The sequence below is a fragment of the Sphaerodactylus townsendi genome, linkage group LG05, assembly GCF_021028975.2.
Source record: "Sphaerodactylus townsendi isolate TG3544 linkage group LG05, MPM_Stown_v2.3, whole genome shotgun sequence".
Lineage (NCBI taxonomy): Eukaryota > Metazoa > Chordata > Lepidosauria > Squamata > Sphaerodactylidae > Sphaerodactylus > Sphaerodactylus townsendi.
In genome coordinates this window covers 73,405,092-73,418,186 of record NC_059429.1, presented here as the reverse complement: position 1 = coordinate 73,418,186, position 13,095 = coordinate 73,405,092, and the positions used below count along the sequence as shown (strand labels likewise).

The following is a 13,095-nucleotide window of genomic DNA, read 5'->3' as shown; positions in this document are numbered from 1 at the left end:
GCATCTGCTCTCTGGCCTTCCACCCAACATACCGTTCACGTCCATCCATTTCACTGTGCAGGAGCTATTCGTCATGAGACTTCTTCATACTAGCTTGTAGGAGTGAACTTTCCTAACTGATGTGGTGTCAGCAGGCCAGGAATGAACTTTCCTAACTGATGTGGTGTCAGCAGGCCAAAGAATCATAAGATGCAAAAGAGTTCTTCTTATTATAATAGACCAAGTTCTACACTATTTGTCTAACTGATCATCGCACTTCAAGTCTGGAAAAACTTCCCTGCTCTTCCAACCCAAAAACCTCAGAAGCAGACGTGTTCACAAACACATCTTTACATGCAGTCCTGCATGATACCCCCATTTCTAATTCTCTTGCTACCCATCCCCATGTTTTGCCCATCCATGGACCTTTGTGCACTTCTACACCTCTTTCTGGCATCTTCCCTTCCACCATCACCCTTTTTAGCCCCTGTCCATGCATTTGCTCTGTCACCCACATGACGCTGTCCTGCTCTTCACATCTCACTTGCATCATGCAGTCCCCATGCTTGTGCCATTGCCCACTCTGCCACCCTTTGCTGCATCTCACCTCAACAAATTCCCGCTGCCAGGCTTCTAGGACAGCAGCTGCTTTCTCCTCACTCCAGCTGATGTCATGAATCTCATAATCATCCCGGTAGTGCTCAAACAGCTGCCGTGGGCTCATCAACAGGAACATGCTCTGTAATGCTTCAGCTCTGGAGGGGGAAAAAGGTGACTCAGAGATACCTTCTATGGCTCACAGTGCAGGTAATGGAAAGGACATGGGATTCTTTTTAACTTTATATATAAAGTCTGAGAACCCACAGTTTTTCCAGTGCTACAGGTTGAAGCTAGAAACCCTGGTTTCCAGCTTCCTCCAGTGTCCATTCTACAAGTGATCAGTAAGTCCATTGTCAAGGCTCTTGTAGATATTTTCCTCCCTTGTTAAACATGCATAAAATGAACCAATGTGCTCAATAGTTGCCGAACAACTGCGGCATATGAGAAAAGAAGCACAGCTAATTGCTATCAGGCCTGTGGCTTGTACTGGTGGCAACCAATTTGCACACCTGGTTCACCCCCCACACATTCAACCTATACAAGAAGAGAAGTATGCAAGTACTGTAAAAGCAGCCCAAATGGTTGCAATAAAAACATTCACGAAAACTGCTAGAATTGGCTAGATACTGCAACTTCGCAAGACTCAAGCATGTCTCATACATGCTTCTGAGCTTTCCAATATACACATATGAGCATCAAGAGACCAAGAATAGGTAACATCAGGAGCAACCTTTAACTAGCACTTATTCTCAGCCCTGTTTTCCATTGCTTAGCCAATTTTTGCAACCCTTTGGCATGCTGAGAAACTCAAAGGACACTCCCGTACATCAGAAATGTATTCCTGGCAGGAACAACGTGGTGCAAGAAAACTCCATGACGATACTGTCTACATAAATGTGCAGAATGAGCCCCAACATATGGTCAGTTACAGTAGCCTGCATCAAAGTTGAGCAAAAGTCCATCACAATAAGCAGTGTGCAGTGCAGAGCAGAGGTGCATACACCCAGTTCCAAAATTCATACTAGCATAAACACACTGGAGCTTCTTTCTAGGATCAGGGAGGTGGATTGCTACCAGCAGGCATCTGCCCTGTGAGATGGGAAATACGTCAGCTGGAAAGGTCAGATTATGGGTTAGGGATAGCTTCTGGACTTAAGGAATGCCAACAATCAGAGTTTCAGGGATCAGCAAAAATCCCTCAGCTCAGGAACACCTGCCAGTTGCTCCTAGGGTTAGGTTGAGGGCATGCACCCTGCTTCTTCAAAAATATGAACCTCAGAGGCATCAAGTTACAGACTGGCTCAGGATATAGCTCACTACTAGCCCTAATCATGAAAAAGAGGACGAATGAGAGTCTAGTCACTTCCCAGAAGCAATACCCCCTTCCTCCCAAATACAATTCAAGGTTAGCAACTCTGTTGTCTTTAATTGCCCATCTTACAGGGAAAAGACATCCACCTTGCAGGAAGAATTCCTCAGCTATTTACGGTCAGAGACCTCTGATGGGCATGCAGTTCCACCTACACACATACCTCTGTAGTTTGCCCTGGAAATCTTTCACTGTTTCACCCAGGATCAGCTCCTCTTGCCAGTGCATGTATTTCTGAGAGAAGCCGTGGCAGCCACCTGTGAGCTCAGAGGGAATATTTGGTACCTGGGGAGAGAAGCAAGATGAAGTGACTGTAAATGACAGCATTAACTGAGGGTGTTTAGATGGGTACTGAACACTGTAACACTCTGCATACTTCTGCTTCCTAGCTCTTGTACCAGCTCACAAATTTACAGCAAAAAAGAAGAGGAAGTCATGATTCAGAATAAATGACTATTTGCTTTAGCTTTAGATGAGCTGGCCTATGAAACAAAAACCAAAGGATCGCACAGGTGAGTTGCATAGATTCAGCCAGCATCAAGCCTTGCAGCACCTGCAAACATCACAAGAGATGGTCATTTAACTAGTTATTAATTGGGGGAAGGGTGAGGCTGAGATTCTTTCTGGAGAGGATACATTCTGCTCTCTGCTATGTACCTTTAAATCTAGCAATCATAATCCCTATTTCAGCTCAGTGACTGTAGCCCTGGAATAATATTAGTATTTTTTATTTTTTAAAAGATAGGCAGGATACATTTTCAGAGGAAAGAATGGTAACAAGTGTCTAGCAAAATTGTGCGGGTGCAGCAGTGGGGAGGTTTTACCTCCACCCCCCATTCTCATTTCAGTTCCCTGATGCATGTGGCTTTGGGTCTATGCAAGTCCCCTGATGCCCAGAACCATCTTTGAAGGGGTCAAAAGGGACTGCTGTGGCTGATATCTGCATCTGAAGTGGTCTTCCACAGACAGACTGCTGGATACAACCATTATTTGGACATACTGGTGCCTTCTTGCTTGTCCAAAATGGAAAAACATGGTTTCCAAAGCCACTGCCATAATTACATATAAAGAGTTCCAAAGTGTTTATAAAGCACACCATCCCTGTGCATTGGCAGAAAACTGAGTTAAGGGGGTCTAGGAAATTCTATCTTTTATGTAACAGCATTCCATACTGGTTCTGTCTTGATCTAAGCATTCTTAAAGAATCAAGCCAAAAAAAATGTTTGGCTGCATCACACTGCAACATTCAGTTGATCCGTCAGCCTTTAATGCAGCAATGCAAACCACATCTAGGAAGATGCAGTTCAACAAACACCCAAGCAATGAAAAAAATCAGAAAACTCTTAGATCCAAACACACATCTCTTAGGGTATAACATATCTCCAGCAGCTTCCAAAAGCACACAGATCGTATCTTTCGCTCCTGTATATTCACTTTACATAACCTCCCAGCAGGATTTCCATATATTCAACACCAAGAATAACAAACCTATTTGGCCGATGCCAAGCGGATGAATGCTAGACCGTCAATCCTGGATGATATTAGTTCTTTGAGGGTGCAAACAGGCATGTGGATAAGGGGGAACCAGTGGGCATTGTCTACTTGGATTTCCAAAAGGCTTTTGACAAAGTTCCTCACCAGAGACTATTGAGAAAACTCAGCAATCAAGGAATAAGAGGAGAAGTCCTCCTATGGATTAAAAACTGGTTAAGAAACAGGAAGCAAAGGGTCCATTGAATACTTACTGTGAAGGGCCTTTCTACTGGATGGCTAGGGGAATATCTTGCATGGGTATCTTCTTCACCAATTGCAAGGAGGCAGGAACTACTCAAAATAAACACTTCCTGTCGGGTTAGTCCAGCCTCTAAGCCTCAGTATCCATTCTGGCAAAGCAGTCATACGACATGGACAACAGGAAGATCAACCTGAACTTTTCAACTGTTAAACTATCAACTGTAAACTGTTGCTCCGCAGGAACTCTAACTTCTCCCAGGAAGAACTCACGTTGGGGGCTGATAGCGACCAGGGAGGGCCAAGATATTCCCCTAGCTGTCCAGTAGAAAGGCCCTTCACAGTAAGTATTCAATGGACCCTTCTACTGGAGGCGGGGAGAAATATCTTCGCATGGGATTCCTCCCAGAGCGATGTCCCCCAGAAACAGGGGGTGGGTAGCACTCAGATCCCCAATGATGTTCTTCCGAAGACCCTTGCCATTCCGAAAGCCATAGCGTCGGAAGCGGCCAAGGAATTGATTTTATAGTGTCGAACAAAGGATGACGCAGACGACCAGGTGGCGGCTTTACAGATTTCTTCCACAGATGCACTGTTCTGGAATGCTGCGTTCGCTGCCGCGCTTCTGATTGAATGCGCCGTTGATTCCTGAGGGAATAGGCAAGTTCTGTGCCTTGTATGCCTCTATGATCGTTGCCTTTAACGTAGTGCTAATGGCTGCTTTTGACATAGGTAAGCCCAATTTGGGTGGGCTTACGTTAATGAATAGTGATTCTGATTGTCTTACCGATTCTGATCTGATTAGGAAAGCCTTGAGGGCTCTCCTTGCATCTAAGTTGTGCCACAATTTTTCTTTGGGATGGTTAGGGTTGGGCATAAAGTTTGGCAAAACAATCTCCTGTTTCAGGTGGAATGTGGAGTGGATCTTTGGGCTGAATGTCGGGTCTAGCCGTAGAACTACCTTGTCTGAGTGGAACATGCAGAATTTCCTGTTGGAAGACAATGCCTGTAGTTCCGACACTCGCCTGGCCGAAGTGAGTGCTATCAGGAACAGCGTTTTCATCCGCACCCATCTCAGGGGAATTGACTGTATGGGTTCGAAGGGTGGCTTTGTCAAAGCTGTTAAGACAGCATGAAGACGCCAAGAGGGGAACCTGTGGACCACCGGGGGTTGGGAAAGTGTCACCCCTCTGAGGAACCTCGTAACGTCCGGATGGTTTGCGATTGAGGTGCCTTTCCTAAGCGTGCATACAGTAGACAGTGCTGACAGTTGGCGTTTTAGCGTGGCACTTCTCAAGCCCAAGTCAAAGCCTTTTTGTAAGAACTCCAAGACATCTTTGATGGAGGGTTTTTCCGGGTCTATGTTCTTTGCGTTGGCCCAATGTACGAACGTTCTCCAAGAAGTATTGTATATATTTATGGTGGACTTTTTTCTCGCCGCGAGAATAGTATTTGTGACCTTGATTGAGTAGCCTTTCTCTATTAAGCCTCTCCTTTCACAAGCCACACGGTCAAGTTTAGCCACGATGGATCCGGATGGCAGATTGGGCCCTGGATCAGCAGGTCCACTGTTGGAGTTAGTGTCAGTGGCGTCTGCACGACCATTTGTTGAATCGTGGAGAACCATGGCCTCCTTGGCCACCTGGGGGCCACTAGGATGACTGTCGCCTTTTCCAGCTGGATTTTTCTCAGCAGACGCGGAATTAGTGGAAAGGGCGGGAATGCGTATAGCAGTCCATTCGGCCACTGTGCTGTCAGGGCGTCCGTGCCCACTGCCGACAGGTGGAAGTGTCTTGTAAAGAACCTTGGTACTTGTGCATTTTCTGGGGATGCCAGGAGGTCTATTTCTGGTGTTCCGAATCTCTTGCAAATCCGTTGGAATTCCCTTGGGTTTAGTTGCCATTCGCCTTCCAACACCTGCTGTCTGCTTAGCCAGTCTGCTTGGCTGTTTAATTTTCCCTTGATGTATTGAGCCTCCAGGGATAGGAGGTTTTCCTCCGCCCACACTAGGATCCTTACTACTTCCTGGTGCAGTTGTGGGGACTTGGACCCCCCCTGGTTGTTTATATACATCTTGGCGGCTACGTTGTCGGTCCTGACTACAATGTGCCGCTGCTGCAGTTGTGTTTGGAAGTGCGTCAGGGCTAGGAAAATAGCTCTGGTTTCTAACACGTTGATTGGGAGGTTTTTCTCCGTTTGCAACCACTTTCCTTGGATGAATCGTTGTTCGAGGGTGGCCCCCCAGCCTTGGAGGCTGGCATCCGTGAACATTTGCAGACATTTTCCGTGTAGGAAGCGTTTGCCCTGCTGGAGATTCCTCTTGATGAGCCACCACCTCAGGCTTTTGCGGACCAGAACTGGCATTGTGATTTTCTTGTCCCGTTTTTGGATGATGTTCCATTGGAATCTGCGTAGTAGTTGCTGTAGGGGCCGTGCGTGGAAACGTGCCCACTGGTTCAGGTCCATTACTGAGATGAACATGCCCAGAAGGCTGGCTGCCTTGAGCAGTGATGGTTGGCTCATGGCTAGTAGAGCTGACGTCGCTTGCTGGATCTTTTGAATTTTTGCTGGAGGAATGAAAAGAGAGTCTGTGGTTGTGTCCAGGATGGCTCCCAGATGTTCTAACCTCTGTGATGGGATCACTGAACTCTTTTCCTGGTTGACTAGGAACCCATATGCTTGTAACACTTCCTGCACCCTGGTGACGTCTAGGATCGCCTGTGGTCTGGATTTTGATCTGATCAGAAGATCGTCTAAGTAGGGGTGGATGTGGATCCCCTCTTCTCTCAGACGTACGATGGGACCCAGGAGTATCTTCGAGAACGTTCTCGGGGCTGTAGCCAGCCCAAACGGGAGAGCCCAGTATTGGAAATGTAGTTGGTCCACTGCGAACCTCAGAAATTTTCTGTGGGCTGGGTGAATCATTATGTGTAAATAAGCTTCTCTTAAGTCTAGCGAAGTCAGAAATTCGTTGTGTTGCAGGGCCAGAGAAATGGTTCGGAGAGTTTCCATGCGATATTTTGGTAGCCGAATGTATTTGTTGACCGTCCTCAGGTTCAACACTGCTCTGCAGTCCCCGTTTCGTTTTGGGACTGTAAAAAAGTGTGAATAGGTTCCTGAGAACCTGTCCTGCACGGGCACTGGCTCTATTGCCTGAATAGCCATGCGATGAGCTACTGCCTGGCGGGTCTTTGTTGCCTTGGGCCCAACTCTTGAGATTGGAGAGGGGATAAATTGTTGTTTTGGGAATTTTAGGAACTCTATCACGTAGCCCTCCTGAACCACTTCCCTGGACCATCTGTCTATGTGTGTTCCCTGCCAGGCTGCGCTGAACCTGGCTAGACGTCCCCCTATTGGGACTTCCTGATAGTCATTGTTTTTTAAACTCTGGTTTAAAAGGTTTCCCTTGCTTGCTGTTGTTTCTCGGAAAGCTTTTGTTCCGAAAGGAACTTTGTTGCTGCCACCCCTGTTTGTTCCCTTCCCTTGGGAATCTGGGCAACACTCTGTTGGAGCGAAAGGTGGTGCGAGGGCTGGGATTATTTTTCTCTTGTTTCACCGACTTGGGCATGGCCTTCTTTTTATCCTTAGTTTCAACTAGCACTCTTTCTAATTGTCTACCGAATAGGTTTTCTCCGAAATAAGAGTAAGCAGCCACTACGTTTTTAGAACGCGTGTCCGCCTGCCAGGGGTGTAGCCAGGTGTTGCGTCTAGCGATCATGCTCGTAGCCATGGCTCTTGCAATTAGGGCAATGGCATCTAGCGTGGCGTCGGCTATAAATGCACTGGCAGTGAGTACTCGCTCTACTCCCTCCCTGGTGGCTGAATCTAGGGCTGGAAGCCTTTCTAGGATCCTCTTTAGCCATTCCATGCTGGCTCTGGAGACTGTGGATGCCGGGGTCACAGTTTTAATTGCCGTGGCCATCCATTCGTGCGATTTTCTCAGAGCAGCTTCGGACCTCCTATCAAGGGAGTCCTTGATATTTCCCTCTCCCTCCTTGACCACCAGATCCCCTGAATGGAGGGCTGCAACCGGGGCATCGGCTGGAGGAGCCTGAAGCATGTTATGGAACTGTTGGGGTAATAGATAGGTTTTCTTAAAGGAGGGGGGGAGTGTTTTATGAGCGGCTGGTTTAAGCCACTCCTTCTTGATGCGTCCCACAAAATACTCTGGGACTGGGAAGTATTTTTCCCCTTCTTGGTCTGGAGGAAAGTAGACTGTTTTCCCTTTGGGGAAGCCCTTAACAGGTTTAACTGGGGCAGTGTCTAAGTCTGGATTGGTGGGTGGGTCAACCGCTCCCTCCTGATCGTGGAGGTCTAGCGCCGAGATAGACTTGGAGATGAGCATTTGGAGATCCTCCAATTTGAAGAGCCTCGGCGATTGTTCTACTGCTTCTATGGCCGCCTCCTCTGTGTCTGAAAACCTTTCCCCCGTCTGTTCTTCCCCATCTGAGGAGTCTTCTTCCTCGGGAAATTCCAAGGGGCTTCTATAACGTGCTCTTCCCCCAGCATCCGCTAGGGAGGAGGGGCCAGCCGCTTGTTTTCGCGCCCGAACGGCACTCGGGGCGTTTCTCTCTCTGGCCTCTAGGGCCCTATCGATTTCTGCTCTCATGAAGCGCGTGAACGCTTCTGGAGGGGCGTTCTGCCAGACTGCAATGGCCTCCGCCGCAGGGTCTGGCTGTTGGCTGGTGCCGCTGCGCACCTCCTCCCCCTCCCCCCAGGGGCCCGACTCTTGCCTACCATCGGCATCCGCCGCCGGCCCAGAGATGTCTTCGTCTTCGTGGGGGAGGGGTGGGACCGGGGACTCCGAATCCCGCATGGGGTAGGAGGAACCGGTCGAGGAGCCGTCATGACTGGCAACGCCCTCGGAAGGCGTCTGGCTCCCTGCAGCCGTCTGCCCGCGGGCCCGCTTGGGAGCGGGGTCGTCCGCGTCGCCTCCGCCCTTCGTGCCTTTGCGCGAGGCTTTCTTCTTGGACGGAGGCATCTCCGGCTGCGCTGTTACTGTGGGCGGCTGCGCCACTGAGGCGCTCCTGGCCGCGCGAGTTCCCTCGGCGGCCGAGCGTGCGAAGCTTCCTCGAGGCGGGGTGAAGGATCCCGTCGCCATGATGGAGGCAGTCCTCGCACGAAGAGGCGGGAAGCTTTTTTAAAAACTCCTACGCTCACCTAATTAGTTTGCCCTATCTGTCCTGAACCTCACCTTAGAACTATTATTTTTTAACGATGGTGAAAACAGACAGACAGAGTCAACAACACACCACACTAACACCACACTGCTGGTTCCCTAAGGAGCAAGCAAAAAACCCTGCACTCCCTGCAGGCAGGAAAGAATACTGAGGCTTAGAGGCTGGACTAACCCGACAGGAAGTGTTTATTTTGAGTAGTTCCTGCCTCCTTGCAATTGGTGAAGAAGATACCCATGCAAGATATTCCCCGCCTCCAGTAGAAGAGTGGGTGTAAATGGGAAGTTCTCACAATGGAGAGATGTAGGGAGTGGTGTCGCCCAGGGATCCATTTTGGGACCAGTGCTCTTTAACCTATTCATAAATGACCTGGAAGTAGGGGTGGGTAGTGTGGTGGCCAAGTTTGCAGATGATACCAAATTATGTAGTGTGTTGAGAACCGCAAAGGATTGCAAAGAGCTCCAAGCGGACCTTGATAAATTAGGTGAGTGGGCTAAGAAATGGCAAATGCAGTTCAATGTAGCAAAATGTAAAGTGATGCACATAGGGGCAAAAAATCCAAACTTCACATACATGCTACAGGGGTCAGTTCTCTCAGTCACAGACCAGGAAAGGGATTTGGGTGTCTTAGCTGATAGCTTTAAAAGGGGCTTGGATAGATTTATGAAGTCGATTTATGGCTACCAATCTTGATCCTCTTTGATCTGAGATTGCAAATGCCTTAACAGTCCAGGTGCTCGGGAGCAACAGCCGCAGAAGGCCATTGCTTTCACATCCTGCAGGTGAGCTCCCAAAGGCACCTGGTGGGCCACTGCGAGTAGCAGAGAGATGGACTAGATGGACTCTGGTCTGATCCAGCTGGCTTGTTCTTATGTTCTTATATTTATGCACAGAAACCAAAAGGCAAAATCACAGGTAGCTAAGATTCTCTAGCTCTGATATTAAAGAGCTCATGGAGAACTATTTTGGTTCGTCAAGGCTGCAGAAGATGAGCAAATATAGCAAAAAGAAGTTCCTAGCATTTGGTCCAGGAGTTGCATTTGCAAAATCCATTCGGACTGAAAGAGTCAGTGGTTTTCTGTGTGAGAGCATATGTGTGCAAGCACTTGCCCGCAGGCACACTGGGTGTTCCCTTCAATCTTAAAGTCAGCTCCTTCCTGCTCCTGTGGTGGCGGAGAGAGAAACTGGATAGCCATAATGATAACAGTCTGGCTTTCAAGCCAGGAAATGTGGAATTATGGTTGCAACCCCATCCTCCCTCTCCCTGTGCCTGCCCTTGGTCATATGTGCTGTGTGTGTGCGCTGCTCCCTCCCCCTCCTCCTTTCCAAAAGCTTCTAAGCTGCCATCTGTTCTGGGATACATTCCAAACTATGACCACCTGCTGGCCAGCACTTGCACTGCGTCTGCCTGGATCAGTACCGTCAGCCCAGCCTCTGCGTCCCTGGCACAGAGCCACACATTCCACGTGTCCCCCCCCCCCCCCTCACACTCACATATATGGCAAAACTAAGGAAAAGTTAGTTCTGCCCTTTGGGACACACAATGCCTGAAAAGAGGTTCCTGGCCACGACAAGAATTTAGGAAGCAATCCTATTGTTTAGCACAGGTGTTATAATCTGAAGAGTTTTGCGGATCTACTAGTCCACTGTCACTCCCCACAGAGTCCAGGTCAGAGAATCCTCTCCACTTCTTGTAGACAAAATGTTCATTTTTTTGGCAATATCAGTCTTGTGTCAATGTTTTTCATGTGTACCTTGGCTACTGCCTTGAAGCAGAGGCTGTGAATGGTAGATAAATTACCTCCTTCTTGAACAGCCACCAGAAGAGCAATTAATGACACTCTTATATTTTTTGCCTCATTTATCAATGGAATTTGCCAGTAAACTTCTTGCCCCTGATTAACGTTTGTCATCTGCTAAATTCTTTGCACAGATGGCAAAGTTTGCATCCATTCTGCAAAGTATTCAGAATTCCTAATGAACACACTTTGTGGAATCACCACTTCTGTTTTTACAGCCAGGCTGTTACAGACAGATGACAGCAGCTGTCCAACATATCTTACTGCAGCTTTTAGTCTTTTATCCTGCTTTTTTATGGGAGGTGCAGAATATCACCTGGACCATTAAAGAATGTTCTCAAATCATGCATATTTCTAAGTAGCTCTTGATGCACTTCAAGCCAGCATTCCAGGCAATACTTTTTCCAGGGACCTAATACACATAAGGAGTCAGGAACTTAGAGAAAAGGCTTTAGAAACAAGTGGCCTAGATCTTGCCAGTGCCCTGGCAGCCAAGCTCCAAAGAAGCTAATGCAGCTTGACTTGTTGCTCATTGAAATGCTGATGCATCATAACCAATTTATTTCTTTATTTGATTTTATAGGCCGCCTCATTCCCAAAGGGCTCTATGCGGGTAGTTTTGACACCATTTGACACCATTTTCAATGTAGACTAGCATCTAACAGGTCATTTGAGTGCCAGTGCACCTCCTCGGGTTCCACAGCAAGTGAAACAAATCTGCATAGATATACATCTACAAAACAGGTGAACATCTATAATGCTTCTATGCAGCCATGTACATAGATAAGTGCAGTAACATGGAATAGAGCCTTAAAAGAGAATCAGACACATGGATGAAAAAGGGCACACAATGCAGTTAGATATGTTCTCTCTGTCACTCATGCATCATGGTGACTCTGTCGAATGTGGAGGTCTTCATAACCTAAGCTGTTCACAAATCTCAGAATTTAAAGATGCAAAACTTTCAGCCTAAGCCCTAATCTGCCCCAGGTGAAAGCAGGCAAGACTCTTTGTAACATTGCAGTAGGAAGTGAACAGCCAAAAAGCGGGAGGGAGGCAGGCTGTGTCAAATCTGCATAGTTGTGGCTAGTGTGACATTCAAAGCAGATCCATTGTCAAGAGATAGGCAGAAAGTAGACAGAAGCGTGTGGAAGATTCAAATAGGATTTAAATTCCCCTCATAAAGATAGGCTCTTCGCTACAAACACAGAAACTCTCAGATAAGAAGACTCTATAGCCTAGTTCTCAAAAACAGCAGGAGACATGACACTCACTTGGTAGAATGCTCCCACACACACACACTATTTTTACAGGGAACATTCCATCACCATAGCCTCACCAGTAGTATAAAGTGGTACAGTTGAAATGCAGATTTACTAATTAATATCTTCTCTGAGACACCTAGGCCCCCTCTCTTTAAATACATACACAACGTTTAGGAAATATTCCTAGTTCAAACTCACTTTTCGGCTATGGCTGTTGGGAGCACTGGCAGGACACTCAGGGTCAAAGGGGTCAAGACAGGGTCGTTCCATATAGGCTTGGCCAACTTCTGCCTTATCCAGCATTTCCTTGAATCCTTCCAGTGAGGCAAACTGACCAAGCTCCTCCATCAATTGAATAGGGTCCAAGTTGGTCCACTGGATATCCCGTCGGCCCCTGTAGAGATACAACAAATGTTTGACATTAATGTTGGCTCAAATGAAAGAGGATGGGAAGGAAGAGAACATATATGGATGTTCATCTGCAAACTGTACACAGTTTTGTTATAAATGGGTGTCTGAGGATTTTTAAAAATACCTTCAATCAGGCCTGGGATAGGAAAAGATTGCCTTGTGCAATTTTGTGGTCACTTTCACACATGCTGAACAGTGACTTTCATTCAACTTTCAATGCACTTCAACAATCATTTGCAAGTGAATTTTACCATTTCACACAGTAAAATCCAGCTGCAAAGTCCACTGAAAGTGGATTGAAAGAACTTTATTTGGCATGTGTAAAACAGTCCTGTAAGAATCCAGCTGCTCATTTAAATTGAGTTGCTTTCCATGCAAAGCAGCTATAAATGCTACGTTAACATGCTGGAGACCTGGACCTTGGGTCAGTGTTCTGCTGCTTGTCTAACTAAACACCTGTAGCTGCTTTGAACAGAAAGAGACTCAGTTTAAACAAAAGAAGAAGAGTTTGGATTTATACCCCACCTTTCTCTCCTGTAAGGCTTACACGCTCTCTCAATAACAGACACCTTGTGAGATAGGTGGGGTTGAGAGCGTTCCAAAGAACTATGTCTAGCCCAGGGTCACCCAGCAGGAATGTAGGAGCGCGGAAACACACCTGGTTCACCAGATAAGGTGGAAGATCAGGTGGAAGAGTGGGGAATCAAACCCGGTTCTCCAGATTAGAATCCACCTGCTCTTAACCACTCCACCACGCTGGCTCT

General features: G+C 47.3%; 1 protein-coding gene across 2 annotated transcripts in view; it reads right to left on the bottom strand.

Moving 5' to 3' along the window:
- Window positions 1-13,095, bottom strand: part of PTCH2 (patched 2) — a 66,837-nt gene that overhangs the window by 15,437 nt on the left and 38,305 nt on the right. For both annotated transcript variants that reach the window (XM_048496948.1, XM_048496947.1), the window contains exons 6-8: window positions 12,119-12,314; window positions 2,112-2,233; window positions 587-734 (exon numbers count right to left, since the gene is read on the bottom strand). In XM_048496948.1, the coding sequence (XP_048352905.1) occupies window positions 587-734; window positions 2,112-2,233; window positions 12,119-12,314 (466 nt within the window). The remainder of the gene's footprint in view (window positions 1-586; window positions 735-2,111; window positions 2,234-12,118; window positions 12,315-13,095) is intronic.